Genomic DNA, 20,247 nt, shown 5'->3' on the forward strand with positions numbered 1-20,247 from the left:
ACACAATGCTTATTACCACAAAACACAGATCAAGTTTGAATTTTGGTGGCGTCACTTTAACTGTTCTAGAGTTATGCCCCTTTATAAATGGAAAAATTGCAAAATTTTTATTTCCTTCTGAATATCTAGTAATTATACGACCGCAAAAAAATTTTTGGGATCGTATAATCGTCTGCATCGTCGTCCAAAGACACATTGGTTTCCGGACAATAACTTTAGTTTAAGTGAATGGATCTCTACGAAATTTTGTAAGAAGGTTCAATACCGCAAAAGGAAGGTTGGGATTGATTTTGGGGATGATGGTCCCAACCGTTTAGGAATTATGGGCCCAAAAGGGTCCCAAAACAAGCATTTTTCTAGTTTCAGGATAACAACCTTTGTATAAGTATTTTGATTGCTCTGAAATTGTACAACAATGTTTAATAGCACAAGTAGAAGGTTGGGATTTATTTTAGGGGTTATGGGGCCAACAGTTTAGGAATTAAGTGCCAAAAAGGGGCCAAAAACAAGCATTTTTCTAGTTTCCAGACAATAACTTGTGTGTAAGTGTATGGATCTCTCATGACATTGTACCATAAGGTTCCATATCACAAAAGGAAGGCTAGGATCGAGTTTGGGGTTAATTGCCCAAATATGTAGGAATAAGGGGCCAAAAAAGGGCCAAAAACAAGCATTTTTCTAGTTTCCAGACAATAGCTTGTGTTTAAGTGTATGGATCTTTCTGAAATTGTACTACAAGGTTCCATACTTCAAAGGAAAGGCTGGGATCGAGTTTTGGGGTTATTGCTCCAAGGGGGGTTTCAAAAAGTTGGGGGGGGGGGGGGGGATTTTTTTTTCCAATTTTTTTAGAGAATTCATTTTTTTGAAAAGTTTCAAGAAGAAATCTTCAATTGCACAGTATTGCGCAATAGATTTGTAAGATCATTGACCACACTTTTTTTGTGTCAGAAATCTATATTATGTCAACAATTTGATCACAATCCAAATTCAGACAGTATCAAGCTTGAATATTGTGTCCAAATTTGTACCAACTGTTCAGGGTTGGACCTCTGCGGTCGTATCAGGCTGATCTCAGCGAAGCATTTTATTTTTAAAATTGGAGTTATCTTCCTTTGTCCATGATTATAGTTGAATCAATCAATGCTTTATACAATGCAATGGGTAATTTTGACTTCCACTGATAAAACACAGATCAAGTTGAATTTGGATAGTGTCACTTTAACCATTATTGAATTATGCCCCTTTATAAATCAAAAGATTGCAAAATTTTTAGTTTCCATTCTGTAACTTAAGTTTGCCCCAACCAAACATTATGAAACCTATACACAATATTCATTACCACAAAACTTAAGATCAAGTACAAATTTTTTGTTTCAGTTTTCTAACTTTAGTTTGTCTCAACCAAATGTTAAGAAAATTATACACAATGCTTATTACTACATAATACAGATTAAGTACGAAATTTGGTGTGAACACTTTTGCCATTCTTGAGTTATGTCCCTTTATAAACATAAAAATTGCTGAATTTTTAGTTTCCGTTCACTAACTTTAGTTTGTCTCAACGAAATGTTATAAAACTTATACGCAACTGTTCTAGAGTTATGTGTGTTTATATATATAAATTGCAAATAGAAAAATTGCTGAATTTTTATACGACTGCAAAAAATTTGTGTGGTCGTATATTGGTATGACGTTGGCGTCCGAAGACAAATTGGTTTTAGCACTCTAACTTTAGTTTAAGTGAATGGATCTCTATGAAATTTTACCATAAGGTTCAATAACACAAAAGGAAGGTTGGGATTGATTTTGGGGGTTATGGTACCAACAGTTAAGGAATTACGGGCCAAAAAGGGGCCAAAAATAAGCATTTTTGTAACTTCCCGACATAACTTGTGTGTTAGTGTATGGATCTCTCTGACATTGTACCACAAGGTTCCATATCACACAGGGAATGCTGGGATTGATTTTGGGGGTAATTGCCTCAAAATATTAGGAATTAGGGGCCAAAAAAGGGGCAAAAAACAAGCATTTTTCTAGTTTCATGACAATAACTTGTGTGTAAGTGTATGGATCTTTCTGAAATTGTACTACAAGGTTCCATATCACAAAGGGAAAGCTGGAATTGAGTTTAGGGGTAATTGCCAAAAACATTTAGGAATAAGGAGCCAAAAAGGGGCCAAAAATAATCATTTTTCTAGTTTCCAGACAATAACTTGTGTTCAAGTGTATGGATCTCTCTGAATTTGTACTGCAAGGTACCATACCACAAAGGGAAGGCTGGGATTGATTTTGGGGGTAATTGCTTCAAAATTTTAGGAATTAGGGGCCAAAAAAGGGGCAAAAAACAAGCATTTTTCTAGTGTCAGGACAATAACTTGTGTGTAAGTGTATGGATCTTTATGAAATTGTACTACAAGGTTCCATATCACAAAGGGAAAGCTGGGTTTGAGTTTGGGCGTGATTGCCCTAAACGTTTAAGAATTTAATTTGGGGCCAAAAAGGGGCCAAAAAACAAGCATTTTTCTAGTTTCCAGACAATAACTTGTGTTCAAGTGTATGGATCTCTCTGAAATTGTACTGCAGGTACCATACCACAAAGGGAAGGCTGGGATTGAGTTTGGGGGTGATGAATCATAAGGGGGTTCAAAAAATTGGGGGGGAGGGTTGAATTTTTTTTCTTTAAAATTTTCCATTTTAAATTGGTTATTTCTGATTTATATATAAAAGCAAATAATAATGATATGGTTTGAATAGGTAAATTAAAATTTTTTAAGTTCTTAGACCACATTCATTGTGTGTCAGAAACCTGTGCTGTGTCAAATATTTAATCACAATCCAAATTCTGTGCTGTATCAAGCTTGAATGTTGTGTCCATACTTGCCCCAACTGTTCAGGGTTCGACCTCTGCGGTCGTATCAAGCTGCGCCCAGCGGAGCATTTTATTAGTTTCTGTTCTCTACTTAAGTTAGCCTCAACCAAATGTTATGAGACATACGCACAATGCTTATTACCACAAAACTCAGATCAAGTTCAAATTTGGGTAGCGTCACTTTTACCGTTCTTCAGTTATGTCCCTTTATAACTATATGCTATGCAAGCGGGGGCATCATCTGTGTCCACATGTGGACACTCATCTGTGTCCACATGTGGACACTATCCACATTTATTTAATTTTTATTTCCTACGAAACCCTTTTGTCATTGTTTGTGATGTGTTCTTCATACATTCATATGCAAGGGTAATATTTATAAGCTTTTATCTTGTATAATATATTATACTTTAAATCTATAATACTAATGATCCAGGGACTATTTATGTTGCTAAAATTATCAGAACCAACAACTGTGTTTATAGGATGATCGGTCATGTCAGGTTTTAGTTCACTTGTTTTAAAAGTAACATACCTCTAGTTTCTTAAAACAAATAACTTCTTTAAGTATTATTATTTTAATTACCCCAACTAATTTCAACACCCCCAAACAGTGAAATTTTGGTTGCGAACAGTAAAATTTTATTACATAATCTGTAAGATGAAACCTTGAATTTTACAGGAAAAATACTCCCACTGCTGAGGAAAAATCTGTTAAGAAAGTATTAGATTATTATGTAAAGCTTTATTGTAGCATTTTTTCAACAAGCATAGAATTTACAGATGAATGATTGCATCAAAGGCATATATATACCTTGCTACTTAAAAGAAGCAAAATGTTCATTTTTTACAATTTTGATAATAATTAGATATAATCATTGATAATCAAAACCTGTACATGTATGTTCAAAATTTTGGTCAAACTACAAAATCACAGAAGTTCTAATTGATAAATCACTTATTTAAATAATTCCCTTGACTGATATATATAAGGAATCCTACATAATTTTTCAAATTCTTAAATAAATATTTCTGATTGGTAACTTCTTCATGTAATTGCCGCTTTAGGAACCTATTTTTAGTAAATAGCAAAAACGTGGCCTGAGAAATGTTCTCTTTTAGAAAACCTAGTCTTCACCAAATTTATTTCTCAGCTATGGTTTGTAGTGCCCATAAAATGAGGCATATGCATTGGTATGCAACACAAGTATTATGAGTACAGAGTGAAATGAAAATTCAAACTGTGTTGAAAATACAACGGTTGAGGCTTTTAAGATTCTTATTCAAGGTGAAAATATAATTATAATGTCAAATGAATGTAGAACATGAACTTAACCAAAAAGAAGTTGTTTATTAACTCTATTGAGGGGCTGGGGAAAGAGGGAGTTTACTGTTTGACAACAAAGACAGCCTTGGGGTTAATCTAAGGGCTTACTTTATTACTATTTGTACGCTGATCGACTTTTTTGTACTCAACATACGGTCATAAATCGCACAAGTTCATGCTTATGTCAATTTTTTATTCCAGTCATGTTTTTTGTACTAATGTGTTCCAAGATTCTTGTGCTTTGGATATCATTCACAGTCCAAATTTCCTGACACAAAGTCATTGTATAAATAAATAAAGCCACGGTTTTCTAATCACAGAAATGTGTAACATCGCGATTTGCGTTCTTGGACACTGCCTATTACTCGTAACCCGAATATTTCATGCCCTTCTCGTATTCAATCTCTTTTCTCTGAAGATAATGTTGCCATCATAGAGCAGCAGAATATGTCGACTTAATCATTTTGAAATACGAAATTTGCAATTCAGGAAGTTTTGCATGAAATGAAATTATCTGTGATTACCGGTAATGGAAATGAACAAAATCCAGAAATCGTAAATTTTTAAAAATAAAAAAAATCGGGGCAGGAGGATTTCAGAGGGGTGGACAGGGATGAAAATCTATCAATTAATTTTAATTGGCCTAATATATAATTTTAAACAGGTTTGGGAAGATCCCCATATAAAAATTGGAATTATCCACATTAATTATGGGTATACATTTTGTATTATACACATGTACTCTGAAACAGGTATCAATTTTCAGCTATAAAAGTTTAAACTTAGGATTTCAAGATATTTGCTGTAAGGAGGCAAACATTCAGGTAAATGACAACCTTTTTGCCCAATTACACGGTATCGCATCTGTTCCCCCTAACTACCGTACATGTGCGTCTAGGATCTGTTCGCCCAGGGTTCATTTGCCCTACTTTTTATATAAAAAAAAATGTATTAATGGTATCAAGGTTTAATAAACTTATTCAGATATTTATATATATGGTAAACAGGTAATTATTAAAGAAATATATATTTCTTAAAATTCATGAAAAAAACATGGAAATATTTAAAAATTAAGGGCTTGTTTTGGAGCATTAATTGGCTTCATTATTAGTCCCCTACCAACGAAGTCGAATTAAGGTTTGCACTCTGTCTGTCTGTCTGTCTGTCTGTCCGGCAAATCAGTTTTCCACCCTTTTTTTCTTCATCCTTGAGGATATGGTTTGATATTTGGTGTTTTGTTTTATCATGACAAGTTACTGATGATTTTGTGCAGAGTTATGTTCCTTTGGCTTAGAAAATTCACTCAAATAATCAGTTTTCCACACTTTTTTTTTTTTCGTCATGCGTGAAGATATTGATTTGATTATTGGTATATAGTTTTACCATGACAAGTTATTGATCAAGTTCGAATTTTGTTCTGGTCTGATGATTTTGTGTAGAGTTATGGTCCTTGGACTCTGAAAATTCACTTAAATAATCAGTTTTCCACACTTTTTTATACCCCACTCAATGAGTTGCGCAGGGTATAATGTTTTTGACCCGTCCGTTTGTCCATCCGTCTGTCCGTCCGTCATTCCGTCTGTCCGTCAGTCCGTCAGTCCATCAGTCCTGTTTCTTGTCATCGCAACTCCTCTGAAACCACACAACAGAATTTCATGAAACCTTTTCAGATAATAAGGACATACTACGTAAATGTGTATATCGACAGGAAATTACGATTAAATTTTTTCAAGGAGTTACGCCCCTTTGAACTTATTTGCCCAATATACTACTGCAACCTTTTGTCATCGCAACTCCTCTCAAACCACACAACAGAATTTCATGAAACCTTTTCAGATAATAAGGACATACTACGTAGATGTGCATATCGACAGGAAATTACGATTCAATTTTTTTTCCAGGAGTTATGCCCCTTTGAACTTATTTGCCCAATATACTACTGCAACCTTTTGTTATCGCAACTCCTCTCAAACCACACAACAGAATTTCATGAAACCTTTTCAGATAATAAGGACATACTACGTAGATGTGCATATCGACAGGAAATTACAATTCAATTTTTTTTCCAGGAGTTACGCCCCTTTGAACTTATTTGCCCAATATACTACTGCAACCTTTTGTCATCGCAACTCCTCTCAAACCACACAACAGAATTTCATGAAACCTTTTCAGATAATAAGGACATACTACGTAGATGTGCATATCGACAGGAAATTACGATTCAATTTTTTTTCCAGGAGTTATGCCCCTTTGAACTTATTTGCCCAATATACTACTGCAACCTTTTGTTATCGCAACTCCTCTCAAACCACACAACAGAATTTCATGAAACCTTTTCAGATAATAAGGACATACTACGTAGATGTGCATATCGACAGGAAATTACAATTCAATTTTTTTTCCAGGAGTTACGCCCCTTTGAACTTATTTGCCCTATATACTACTGGAACCTTTTGTCATCGCAACTCCTCTCAAACCACACAACAGAATTTCATGAAATTGTGTAGATAATAAGGACATACTATGTAGATGTGCATATTGACAGGAAATTATGATTCAATTTTTTTTCCTGATACGATTTTTTTTCTTACACTTATTTTATTTCTCCATTGACAATGTGGGGAGGTGGGGTATGTGAGCGCGCTCACTAAGGTTCTTTAATTTCATCATGCTTGAAGATATTGACTTGATATTTGTTATAGTTAACACCATTACAAGTTATAGAACAAGTTAGCATTTTGTTCCAGTACAATGAATTTTTAACTGGTAGGGGATTATGTATATATATATTGCCATGCAATGCTCTCGAATGCTTGTTACATTTGTTTTTCTTTGGATAAAATGTAATGACTTGGTTGTAATTTAGAATGTTGATTACATGTAGGTATAATTATGACAGTATGATGTCTTTGATCTCACTGATTGTTGTATTAATTGTCTATGGTCACTCTGGTTGATTAATAATGAAAAAACTTTATGAATTGTAAGACATGAAAGGAATTTTTTTCTAAATATATATGTCTCAGGTAAATCATGGTGTACAAATGTCGAGTGAAGGGCTGTGTGATTGTGTTTTTTTAGTATTTAATTTTTTTTTAATTCAGCCATGCTTGATCATGTTGATCTGTGTGATCACTCAAGATTTTGATATGGTGCAGAATTCTAAGTTGAAGACATATCATGAAACTAATTATGTGTTTTTATGACTTTCAGAAACTTTATACACCATTTTAATTATCAACTGCCAACTTTTGACTTGTTTTTTGCCCTTTACAGTCAGGGGTACTACTTAAACAAGTGATTTCAGAATCACTTCCTCGAGTATTTTTGGCTGTGAAATATTAAAAATTTTCACACAGACTTTTTAAAATCACTGAAACAAGTAATTTTAGAAGTTAAAATGTAATCACTTTAATAAGTGTTTATAACATTTTCTTGATATTTTTCCCACAAGCTTGATTTTTTTATTGGTAATAAGACAACAATTCCATTGAAAAAACAACTATGTATATGCAGAAATTGTCTTTTGCTTGATAAGCCTGACACTTTTACAGTTTTTTTTTAAATATGCAAAAACTGGAATAGTTTGTAGATCAGGTCATAACCTTGAAGTAGATCATTCTAACTCTAAAGAAAACCAATCAGGTAACCTAAGAATTGTTGATCTTTGTCTGATAGTAAGAGTAGTTAATGAATTTTTGATTACAGAAAAATTCCCAAGGGTACTTTTAAAAGCTTTAGCGCACTAACTTACTGCCCAAGCGCACTGGTGAAATTAATATACAAAGTAAAAGGGATAATTGATTTATGTAGGAAAATTATAGAAAAGATTGTGAAAATATGTAAAATCAATGAAATTAGCATTTGAAGATCAAAGAAAACACTAAAATCACTTAAATAGGTGATAACTGAATTTATCAAATCACTGAAATAAGTGATGATGAAATCACTTGTTTAAGTAGCACCCCTGACTGCTTAATTTTAGAAAATATTGGTCGAGCAGCTACTTTATTTTAGATATACACTTGCATATAGTGCCTTTGTAAATCAAAATTTATAATAAATTACTATTTATGAATAAATGTGAAAAAAGTAATATATCAATTTTAATCGGTTGATAAAAGTTAGGAAAGGATTTTATCAGTATCTTATGTTTGTGTAATTATAAGATATTGATAAAATTTGGTACAAGATGTGTATTCATCATGTTCATGACAAAGTTGATTCTGACACTTTTTGAAATGCTATTATTCAAATTCTTTCCTTAGGCAAATAAGAGGACTGATACAATTCAGAATGATAGACAATTTCACTCAAAGGCGGGAGTATTAATTGGAATTAACTCCATTGTAATGCCAATCTTAATTGACCACAATTAATATCTCGTGTGTTACATAATTAAATACACACTTCATTACTCAACTAACTTAATACACCTGACCTCGATTTTTATGCCCCACCTACGATAGTAGAGGGGCATTATGTTTTTCGGTCTGAAGATCCAGCATCCATTCATTTGTCCCTCCCTTTGTCCGTCCGTCTGTCCTTCCGTCTGTCTGTCCGTCCGTCCGTCCGTTTGTCTGTCTAGCTTCAGGTTAAAGTTTTTGGTCAAGGTAGTTTTTGATGAAGTTGAAGTCCAATCAACTTGAAACTTAGTACACATGTTCCCTGTGATATGATCTTTTTAATTTTAATGTCAAATTAGAGTTTTGACCCCAATTTCACGGTCCACTGAACATAGAAAATGATAGTGTGAGTGGGGCATCCATGTACTATAAACACATGCTTTTTTCTTTTTTCTTTCTTTTTTTTAGGGGCAAGAGAAGGCTTTTGGGCTTATCTCGCCTCTTTTCACACAGGTATAACAATTTGGACTTGGGGCTTATTTCACCCTTTATTTATAAAAAGTTGAGTTTTAGCTGTTTTCTAATGGTTTCTATGTCCTTTCATTCTTTCTAAGCTACACAGCAAGTTCTTATTGTTTCAAATGTCTAACCAGGTGTCAAAACTTCTCTTGATGTAGTTAAATGTATCTAACTGTTGATCTTTGAAGATAAAGTTGCTCAATTGTAGTGTATCGCTTCTTACTAGGAGATACAAGTCGTTGTCAGCAATATCATAACTTACATCTCTTGTGGTAAATCTAGGCAGATTTTCTTTACTTTTAACCCTCTGGTATAACTGAAGGCTTCAATTTGTTCCTTTTTATGCCGAAGGGGCATTAAGTTTTACCCTTGTCTGTCTGTACGTCCGTCCGTATGTCCTGAAATTGGTTTCCATTCTCTAACTTTAGTTTGCCTCAATAAAATGTTATGAAACTTATACACAATGCTTATTACCACAAAACACAGATCAAGTTTGAATTTGGGCGGTGTCACTTTTACTGTTCTAGAGTTATGCCACTTTACGAATGAAAAAATTGCTGAATTTTCGTTTCCGCTTCTAACTTAAGTTTGCCTCAACCAAATGTTATGAAACTTATACACAATGCTTATTACCACAAAACTCAAAGTTTCATCAGCAGAGTTTTGGATTGCTGATGGGTTGCTGTCTATAGACGTGACTTGTCTACCTGTTTCATGTTTCCATATAGTGGTGATCGGAGGTATTTCAAAGATCTCGTCATTTGGAGGTGGTACGGTTGTTTCCGGCTCCTCAGTGTTTAAAGTCGGGTCTCCTGACTGTTGTTGCTTATGAGAGAGGAAGGGTTGTCGTTGACGGTTATTCCTATCTTGATGTGCTTTAGATGACCCCTTTTTTGTCACCATTTTTTGTCTTTGGATTTGACGCCATTTTATCGTGATAGAGTACTTGCCTACGAGAGAAATGACTGCTGCTATAACATCTGGTAATTGTGTGGAAGTTTCCATCCATACTCATTTCATCATTATGTATTCGACATATCGTTAAACTTGGTTGGTATGCCTGACATGTTGATTACTGTGTGTAGTTCAGTATGTCGAACCTGACCTCAATTGTATACCTATAATTTCTTTTGATCTACACTACATAAAATTATTCTGTACATTGTGTCTTGAAGATGAATGATTAAGGATTAAAAAGATGCATTTTTTTGCAAAGAAAGACAAAAACAGAATATGTTAAAAAAATGCAAGCAGGGTCTATTTTACTTGTAAAGTCAGTGTTATATTCATCTGCTATTATTCAATAATTTAGGTTAATTTAAGTAACAATTTTAAAAGATTTGCAGCAAACAATAAACAAATATGCATAACTTTAACCTAGGCATTTATTTGTTTATTCCTTATTATATTGCTATTTAACAGTTTAAAGTATTTGTACATGTATTTGAATACAGTTTTTTTTTTCAATGAAGAATGAACATCAATTGAATAAAAATTAGTTATTTAATTTTTGTTGTTGAAAAAATGCATTTTCAATACCTAATAACGTCAAACTTCACTAAAAATATACTACACCTTCCTTTGAAGATTTCTATTTTCAATCATGTTAAAATCATTTAATCAAAAAAAGGATATATCAAAAATCAGTACCTCTTCTAAAAATTGAAATTCAAAGAATTTGTATCAATAATATTGAGAAATTATCCATCTTTGGGCAATTGAATGCTTTTATTTTAGTAGTATCATGAAAATGATATGTAACTCTTCATCTTCAGTGTCATATAATTTTTTTCAAAAAGCAATAAGTGATCCCAAGATGAGTTGGAAAAATTGCTTACCGGTATCAATGTTTAAACAAAAAAATATTCCAAAAAGCAATCATTTACAAGTAAACATGGTAAATTTAGGGAGACAAGCTTGTTTTATCAACTGAAATTTCTGAATTTAATGCAAGAGTAATTTATCAAGTTTTTTTTGTTCACCACGATACCTGAGAATATGATTTGATATTTTGTACATAACTCTTTCAGTCTTTCCATCAGTGATTTTGATTACTTTGATTGTTAGAAGTACCTTATGAGAATTTCATGAGCAGATACTTTGATTGTTAGAAGTACCTTATGAGAATTTCATGAGCAGATACTTTGATTGTTAGAAGTAACTTATATGAGAATTTCATGAGCAGATACTTTGAATGTTAGAAGTACCTTATGAGAATTTCATGAGCAGAAAGCGTGATTTTAAAAATGAAAAATAACACTGGTAATTTTTTAGTGAAATAATTATGAAAATGATGACACGTTCTACATTTCAATCACTGTGTTGTCTGTTTTTTTTCAGTTCCTTGGTTTCTTCTCTGTGTTGTCTGTTTTTTTCAGTTCCTTGGTTTCTTCTCTGTTAAAAGTGTTAAAACACAAGTTAAAACATTTTGGGCTAAAATCACTAATCCAAAGTAGTGATGTTTTTCTTTATATAAATGTTTTACCAAATCTTGTATAAACACGATAAAGAAAGAAATATTAGAAATTAGTTAAAAAATGTCTGATGAAGTGTTACTGTAGCTAAAAAATGACTGGATCACATTGCTTTGATTTTATAGAATATGTCAATTCAGTGCTCTTAAAACATGTAAAAATAAAACATATGTAAAAGTGTATGGCCTTGCCCTATGTGCCTCCGGGCATAATAAGGACTAGGTAGGTAAGGTAGTAAAAGTGTATGGACATAACTGGTATGTGATGCGAATGACTAAGTTCGAGTTTGATCTTGTTATAACTGTTAATGATTGTTTGAAAATGATTAAAATGTATCAAAAAAGATAAATACATACAGATAACTTGGTCTTCAGTTGTTTTATACATGTTGTATTCAATACCTTGTATTCGTGTACACTTCAGTGCAAATCAAAGAAAAATGATTATCTGGTAGCAGCAATACAACATTAATATTCTGAGAAATTTCCAATAAACTTTCGCATACTTTATTTAAATAGTTTACATTATACAACAAAATAAAATACAGGTACTAGGATGACTAGGACGAACATGAATCAGGGCGAAGGGACACATTCCATGACACCATGACTGAAATATCATCTGGATAAAAGTTTAGGGTCTTGAAAAAGTAGGATTTTTGGAGGCCATTATCTTTGTATTCAGTTTTCATTTGAATTATGGTCTTAAAGGGGGAAATGTTGCCATTTATATGAATATTTGACAGCCATTATGATGAAATACAAAATTTGATTTTATATCACTGTAAATTGATACCCAATTTTGGGTTTAATACCCATAAATGTAGATAGAACACATTAGTTAGGCCAACCTTAAAAATATGTTTGTTTGCAGTTTTCCGACTGTACCTTTAGACTGAAGGGTCGGTAGGTAGGAAAAATATTTTATTTTATCAGCCAAAATGAAGTTTAAACAAGCAGTTACACAAACCAAGTTTCTTGTGAAGAAATTTTTTTTAAAACAACAAACACTGAAAACCAACATGAAATGAACAGGCATTTTCAGATAAAAACTTTTCAACCAAAATTGAAACTATAACATGGTGTGATTATCCAATTTATGACATTATTAAATACTAGTACTGGAACACTTATAAGATCTTATAAACAAGGAATGACTAGAATTGTTTTAAAGAAATTGTTCACCGACATATATGCTTCTTTACTAGAAAGTTTTCATGAGTAGAGTATTTTCATTAGGAAAATGTAGATATCAAAGATTCATAAGACAATGTAAGAGTGTTATCAATAAAAAAAATTAACCATTGAATCTTTCTCAATTGAAAAAATATATTTGACATCGGACTGTTTTCATAAATCTAACAATATTTAATTATATGTAATAAGGTTATATTTTGAAAGATATGTTGATGTGATCAGGCTTTAATTAAAACCAAAAAAAAAATCTTAAGACTTCAGGGTGAAATCAATAGCACCCCTTTAAAAGTAAATGGTCTGTACTGAAATGTTTTGACTGCATAAAAAAATGGCAGCATAGCTCCTAAGGACATGTTTTAATTCAATTCACACAAGCCACACTGTTTGGGTATATTTAATATTGTAAGAGGGAGAAGAATTGCAATGAGTGGGGTAGCTCCCCTTATCCTAAAGGAGCATACTCATTGCAATAGAAGATAGATTTAACATAGAGAAAGTATATTTATTTTTACAAGCCAACCATTCATTTTCTTTTCATCTTTGTGTAGTTTCTGTGGCTTCTTATAGATTTGGCATTGTCTATCGATTATAAATTTCAAATGCGCCCTTCCTGGCGTGTTTACAGGTATCCATGAAGTCATGGAGAAGTGGTTTCATCCTTGTTGTCTTTACAACGTTTTATAGAAACTATGGCATACTTCAGGCTGCTGTCAAATTGTTTAACCACTGATATTGGTTCCATAAAGTCAGGCTCAAGAGATTCTGTACCCGATCTGTTTGAGATTGAAACGGTTATCGTGTCGGTTTTATGAATATCCGCTGCATCATGCGTTCTCAAATCGTCAATGATATCTGTCTGAATCTGTATAAACAGTTTACTATTAAACTTTTTTGGTTGTTATTTGTTTTAAAATTGACAGAAAACGACAGCGCAAAGTACTCCTCCATGTCTTCATCGATACCTGTAAACAATCTCCATGTGCTTTATTATTAAACGGTCCCATGTACGCTTGACAAGAAGGTAAGAAAAACCGAACTTGAAACGTGTAAATCGACCCAGACTTTAAATCAATTCCGGAAACGACTAGAAGTTCCTGATTGCGTCAATAGAAAAATAAAAATAATTTCTTCAAATTAAAAGCAATAAAATTTTCACAGTCGGGCGGATTTTCGAGGGTCGGTCGGTAAACTGCAAACAAACAATATTTTAATTTAAGCCTTAGGATCTTCCCTGACCTGTTCAATGGGATTGGGTGGTTTGTGCAGTGTGTTTTTGATGCCCATGATATTAGACAGGTGCTATCTTAATTGCTATAGAACATGCAGAAGCAAGCCTCATTCAATTCCAACATTTCAGGGGTACAACAACTTTTAAATGAACTGCATACTTATTTTGCAAGTTATCAAAATTTATTTATTTTTGTATTTAAAGGCAGATAAGGTTAATATTGAATTTCACATACGCTTCTGTTCCATTTGCCCCGTTCAGTAATTTTCATATTTTAGTAGCGCTGTGTAGTGCAGCATTTCTGAATTAAAATAACAAGGTCCAATGAAGGCGATGAAAATTCTGTTTGATAGCTAGTATGTTCAATTATTGTTATTAGTCCCCTACCGACGAAGTCGAAGGGGACTTTAGGTTTGCACTCTGTCCGTCTGTCCGTCTCTCTGTCCATCTGTCAGTCCGGCAAATCAGTTTTTTAGACTTTTTTCTTCGTGCTTGAAGATATTGATTTGATATTTGGTTTATTGTTTTATCATGACAAGTTACAGGTCAAGTTCAATTTTCACGATTTTAGCTTTTCTCTTTGTTCAGTTAAAGCCCTTTCCCTAGAATTAAATTTTTGATGAAATACTTATTAATTAGTAGTTTTCTGTTCAAAGGGAAATAACTCATTTATTAAAAGACAAAATGACATTTGGGATTTTTTTCCTTTTCTTTGGTAAATTGTTTGAAGAATTTAGTGGTAAGTTTGTTTGTCATTCTTGAAGATATTGATTTGATAATTAGTATATAGTTTTATCATGACAAGTTACAGATCAAGTTGGAATTTTGTTCCGGTCTGATGATTTTGTGCAGAGTTATGGTCTTTGGACATCATGGACATAGAAAATTCACTTAAATAATCAGTTTTCAACAGTTTTTATACGACCGCAAAAAAATTTTTGTGGTCGTATATTGGTATGACGTTGGCGTCGTCGTCGTCGTCGTCCGGCGTCGTCCAAAGACACATTGGTTTTCGCACTCTAACTTTAGTTTAAGTGAATGGATCTTTATGAAATTTTACCACAAGGTTCAATACCACAAAAGGAAGGTTGGGATTGATTTTGGGGGTTATGGTAATAACAGTAAAGGAATTAGGGGCCAAAAAGGGGCCAAAAATAAGCATTTTTGTAACTTCCAGACATAACTTGTGTGTTAGTGTATGGATCTCTCTGACATTGTACCACAAGGTTCCATATCACTAAAGGAATGCTGGGATTGATTTTGGGGGTAATTGCCTCCAAATTTTAGGAATTAGGGGCCAAAAAAGGGGCAAAAAACAAGCATTTTTCTAGTTTCATGACAATAACTTGTGTGTAAGTGTATGGATCTTTCTGAAATTGTACTACAAGGTTCCATATCACAAAGGGAAAGCTGGGTTTGAGTTTGGGGGTAATTGCCCTAAACGTTTAGGAATTTGGGGCCAAAAAGGGGCCAAAAAACACATTTTTTTCTAGTTTCCAGACAATAACTTGTGTTCAAGTGTATGGATCTCTCTGAAATTGTACTGCAAGGTACCATACCACAAAGGGAAGGCTGGGATTGAGTTTGGGGGTGATGAATCATAATGGGGGTTCAAAAAATTTTGGGGGGGGGATTTATTTTTTTTTCCTTTTTTTTCTTTTTTTCCTTTTTTGTTTCTTTTAAAATTTTCCATTTTAAGTTGGTTATTTCTGATTTATATTTAAAATCAAATAATAATGATATGGTAGGAGATACACACCAAACAGGATGTGTAAATTATTATATAATAAGTATTGTGCAATAGCAAGAAATTTTCAATTGCCCAGTATTGCACAATAGCAAGAAATCTTCAATTGCACAGTATTGCGCAATAGCAAGAAATCTTCAATTGCACAGTATTGCGCAATAGCAAGAAATATCCAATAGCACAATATTGCGCAATAGCAAGAAATTGTCAATTGTACAGTATTGCGCAATAGCAAGAAATATTTAATAGCACAGGATTGTGCAAAAGAAGATACTTCCTATAAATTGCTTATTTCTTGACCAATTTCAATGGGGTTTTATTCTTGATTTCATGGGGTTCTTTAATATGCTGAATCTAACCGTGTATTTAGTTTTTGGATTTTGGGCCCCGTTTTTAAATTGGTCCACATTGAGGTCCAAAGGGTCCAAAATTAAACTTTGTTTGATTTCATCAAAAATTGAATTATTGGGGTTCTTTGATATGCCGAATCTAACTGTGTATTTAGATTCTTAAATTTTGGTTCCGTTTTCAAATTGGTCTACATTAAGGTCCAAAGGGTCCAAAATTAAACTTAGTTTGATTTTAACAAAAATTGAATTCTTAGGGTTCTTTGATATGCTGAATCTAAACATGTATTTAGATTTTTGATTATGGGCCCAGTTTTCAAGTTGGTCCAAATCGGGGTCCAAAATTAAACTTTGTTTGATTTCAACAAAAATTGAATATATGGGGTTCTTTGATATGCTGAATCTAACCATGTATTTAGATTTTTGATTTTTAGGCCCCGTTATCAACTTTGTCCACATTGAGGTCAAAAGGGTCCAAAATTAAACTTTGTTTGATTTCATCAAAAATTGAATTATTGGGGTTCTTTGATATGCCGAATCTAACCGTGTATTTAGATTCTTAATTTTTGGTTCCGTTTTCAAATTGGTCTACATTAAGATCCAAAGGGTCCAAAATTAAACTTAGTTTGATTTTAACAAAAATTGAATTCTTAGGGTTCTTTGATATGCTGAATCTAAACATGTATTTAGATTTTTGATTATGGGCCCAGTTTTCAAGTTGGTCCAAATCGGGGTCCAAAATTAAACTTTGTTAGATTTCAACAAAAATTGAATATATGGGGTTCTTTGATATGCTGAATCTAACCATGTATTTAGATTTTTGATTTTTGGGCCCCGTTATCAACTTTGTCCACATTGAGGTCAAAAGGGTCCAAAATTAAACTTTGTTTGATTTCATCAAAAATTGAATTCTTGGGGTTCTTTGATATGCTGAATCTAACCATGTATTTAGATTTTGGATATTGGACCATAATAGGTGAATGTCCAATTTAAAATTTTTAAGTTCTTAGACCACATTCAATCTGTGTTAGAAACCTATGCTGTGTCAAATATTTAATCACAATCCAAATCCAAAGCTGTATCAAGCTTGAATGTTGTGTCCATACTTGCCCCAACTGTTCAGGGTTCGACCTCTGCGGTCGTATCAAGCTGCGCCCTGCGGAGCATTTTATTTTTGTCTTGCTTGAAGATTTTGACTTGATATTTTTATGTAGTTTACACCATGACAAGTTATAGATCAAGTTAGAATTTAGTTCCATTACAATGAATTTTTATAACCTGTAGGGGACTATGAATTGCCATGCAATACTCACAGAATGCTTGTTTCATGTATTTAATATAAATTCAAAATTACAAAAAAACAGCTATTTGTAATTTATTTTCAAGAAAAAAGATTTATTCAGAGATTAACATTGTAAATACAGGTAGTTTAGGCTTTCATCACCATAGTTTTATTTTGGGATTTTGACTTAATCTTACCTTTCTCTTGCTTGTATTTTTACTTCAGTTGCTTTCTGTTTTACTAATTTTACTCCCAAATTTCTAACCTATACACAAGTATGAAGGTACCTTACAATAGGGCTTAATTACAAAAATCATTCATCTATCAGATGCATGAATGGATTTATTCAATTGATGGCACTGTTACTCTGTTATTGTGTCTTAACCCTTTACACAATGGTAATAATGTAAAAGAAGACTTACTTACACAGAAAAGAAGAAATTTTAACTGACCATGGAATTATGGACTTTGAGCATAGTTTGATAATATAGAAGACTGATGTGATTAAATTTTTATTACCCCCCTTTTCTTTTTTACAGAAAACTTCACAAAAGCCTGTTCCGATGTTCAAATACACATGAAGAAGATTATGCTGAAGTGTTCTGATTGTAACCAAGATGTTCCGGAATGGGAAATTATAAATCTAGACCAACAGTATCGTGTGCTGGTAATTTTTTATTCTAAAACTGATATTATATCAATAATATCATGAATATAAGACTCAAATAAAATCTACATTGTACCAGTTATTTTGAATTTAACAATGTCCAGTAAGTCTTGCATTGTCATGATTGTGTAGTACCACAGTTATTCAAAACAGTCCCTTCTGATTTATTTATTGCTCATGGAAGAAATAAAGAAACATGCACATGTATTACATGTATTAGCAGTCTAGCAGATTGTGACTATTATTCCCCCTGTTTACTGAAACAGAAGTGTATGCTATAGTGTGCATATTATATGTCACTTGAAAACCAAATAATATGCCTGTATTTTAACAAAATTATTTTACAAAAAAATCTTTAAAAAAAGCACTTACCACATATTTAAATCAAATTAGTACACAGACAGTGCATGACATGATTCAGTTAAATTCCTGTAGAAGTTTTACAATGAATACAGCCTGGTGATTTTTTGTGATGTACTCTGAAATTCAAAAGGTAAATCAGACTGTTAAATTTTTGTATAACAGACATGACAGATGATATACTTTTATATCTATCTACAAACTTATTTTCAGTTGTGTAAATTATTTGTTGTAGATGAATTAAAAAAGAAAATCAGTGAGAGTTATTCTATATTCCGTTCTAGAGTAATAGAAGATTTGCGACCAAGAGATTCAGATTGGACAGAGCTTCAGCAACTATGTGCGTAAGTACTTATTGAACAGAAGTACAGAACAGAATATTTAACTTCAGAATGACAAAAATTTCGTCTAGCAAATCAAATCAATCTTAAGTCAGTAAATAATTGTCATGTAAGTTAAATTCAATTTGTACATAAAATCTAGAATCCAGGCCAAGCCTCCAGGCTCCATCTATGTTTTGATATGGCTAGGCTTGGAGGATTTAATGGTGAACTATCAGCATGGATCAGGACTGTTATTACTAGGAATTCTTTGTTAAGAATGTATACATAAATGTTCATGTCATAATTCTTACACAAAAAATGCTGCTGAAAACCAAATATCAAAGCTACCACAATAAAAGGGAAAAACAAGATTTATCCATGTCTAGAAATAAAATTTGTGTATGTACAGCAGTCAGGGACCCACTTGTGCAAGTCAGAATATATTATTGATAGTAACCTCCCCTTATAAAAACCAGATCTTGTTTGTAGCAGAGTCAGAAATACATGTTTTAGAAAGAATTGAAACTACAGCATGCACTTTCAAGCAAAACAAATTTAGAATACTGAAATATAGGGTTTCAGCATTTAAGGTCTTCAAAGGCAGTCTATTTTATTTCTGAAAAATAAATGAAAACCAGAATATGACTTGATTCAATTAGAAATTAGATTCTGACTAGCACAAGCACAAGTGATCCCCCACACTAGCACTGTACAGTTTAACTTCAGGGTTAAACCATGCATTTATAATTTTTAAACTGTACTTGCTTAATTCTTTCTTATTTTATTTCATATTAATGCTGATGTCATCAGTAAATAAAAATGTTTAAGAAGAAAAAATCTTGTTTCTTTTTGTCGAGCCTGCGACTTTTGTTGCAAAAGCGAGACATAGCGATCCTACATTCCGTCGACGTCGTCAGTGTCGGCGGCGTCCACAAATATTCACTCTGTGGTTAAAGTTTTTCAAATTTTAATAACTTTCTTAAACTAACCTGCATTTCAACCAAACTTGGACAGAAGCTTGTTAATGATCATAAGATAGTATCCAGAAGTAAATTTTGTAAAAAGAAAATCTTGTTTATCCATATTTTACTCATAAATGGACTTAGTTTTTCTGCCAGTTAACATAACATTCACTCTGTGGTTAAAGTTTTTCAAATTTTAATAACTTTCTTAAACTATCCTAGATTTGTACCAAACTTGGACAGAAGCTTGTTTATAATCATAAGATAATATCCAGAGGAAAATTTTGTAAAAAAAAATCCTGTTTATCCGTATTTTACTGGACCTAGTTTTTCTGCCAGTTAACATAACATTCACTCTGTGGTTAAAGTTTTTCAAATTTCAATAACTTTCTTAAACTATCCTGGATTTGTACCACACTTGGACAGAAGCTTGTTTGTGATCATAAGATAGTATTCAAAAGTAAATTTTGTTAAAAAAACCCAACCTGTGTATCCGTATTGTACTTATAAATGGACTTAGTTTTTCTGCCAGTTAACATAACACTCACACTGTGGTTAAAGTTTGTCAAATTTTAATAACTTTCTTAAACTATCCTGGAT

The 20,247-nt window shown here is 32.7% G+C and overlaps 1 protein-coding gene across 1 annotated transcript in view; it reads left to right on the top strand.

The window, feature by feature from the left end:
* The window catches only part of LOC127728047 (serine/threonine-protein kinase TNNI3K-like), a 57,273-nt gene that overhangs the window by 6,328 nt on the left and 30,698 nt on the right, over positions 1–20,247 (top strand). Inside the window, exons 2-3 of the mRNA XM_052235222.1 lie at positions 17,875–18,002; positions 18,598–18,706. Coding sequence (XP_052091182.1) covers positions 17,963–18,002; positions 18,598–18,706 — 149 coding nt within the window. The 5' untranslated portion in view covers positions 17,875–17,962. The remainder of the gene's footprint in view (positions 1–17,874; positions 18,003–18,597; positions 18,707–20,247) is intronic.

Source organism: Mytilus californianus, unplaced genomic scaffold (genome assembly GCF_021869535.1).
Source record: "Mytilus californianus isolate M0D057914Y unplaced genomic scaffold, xbMytCali1.0.p SCAF_2, whole genome shotgun sequence".
NCBI lineage: Eukaryota > Metazoa > Mollusca > Bivalvia > Mytilida > Mytilidae > Mytilus > Mytilus californianus.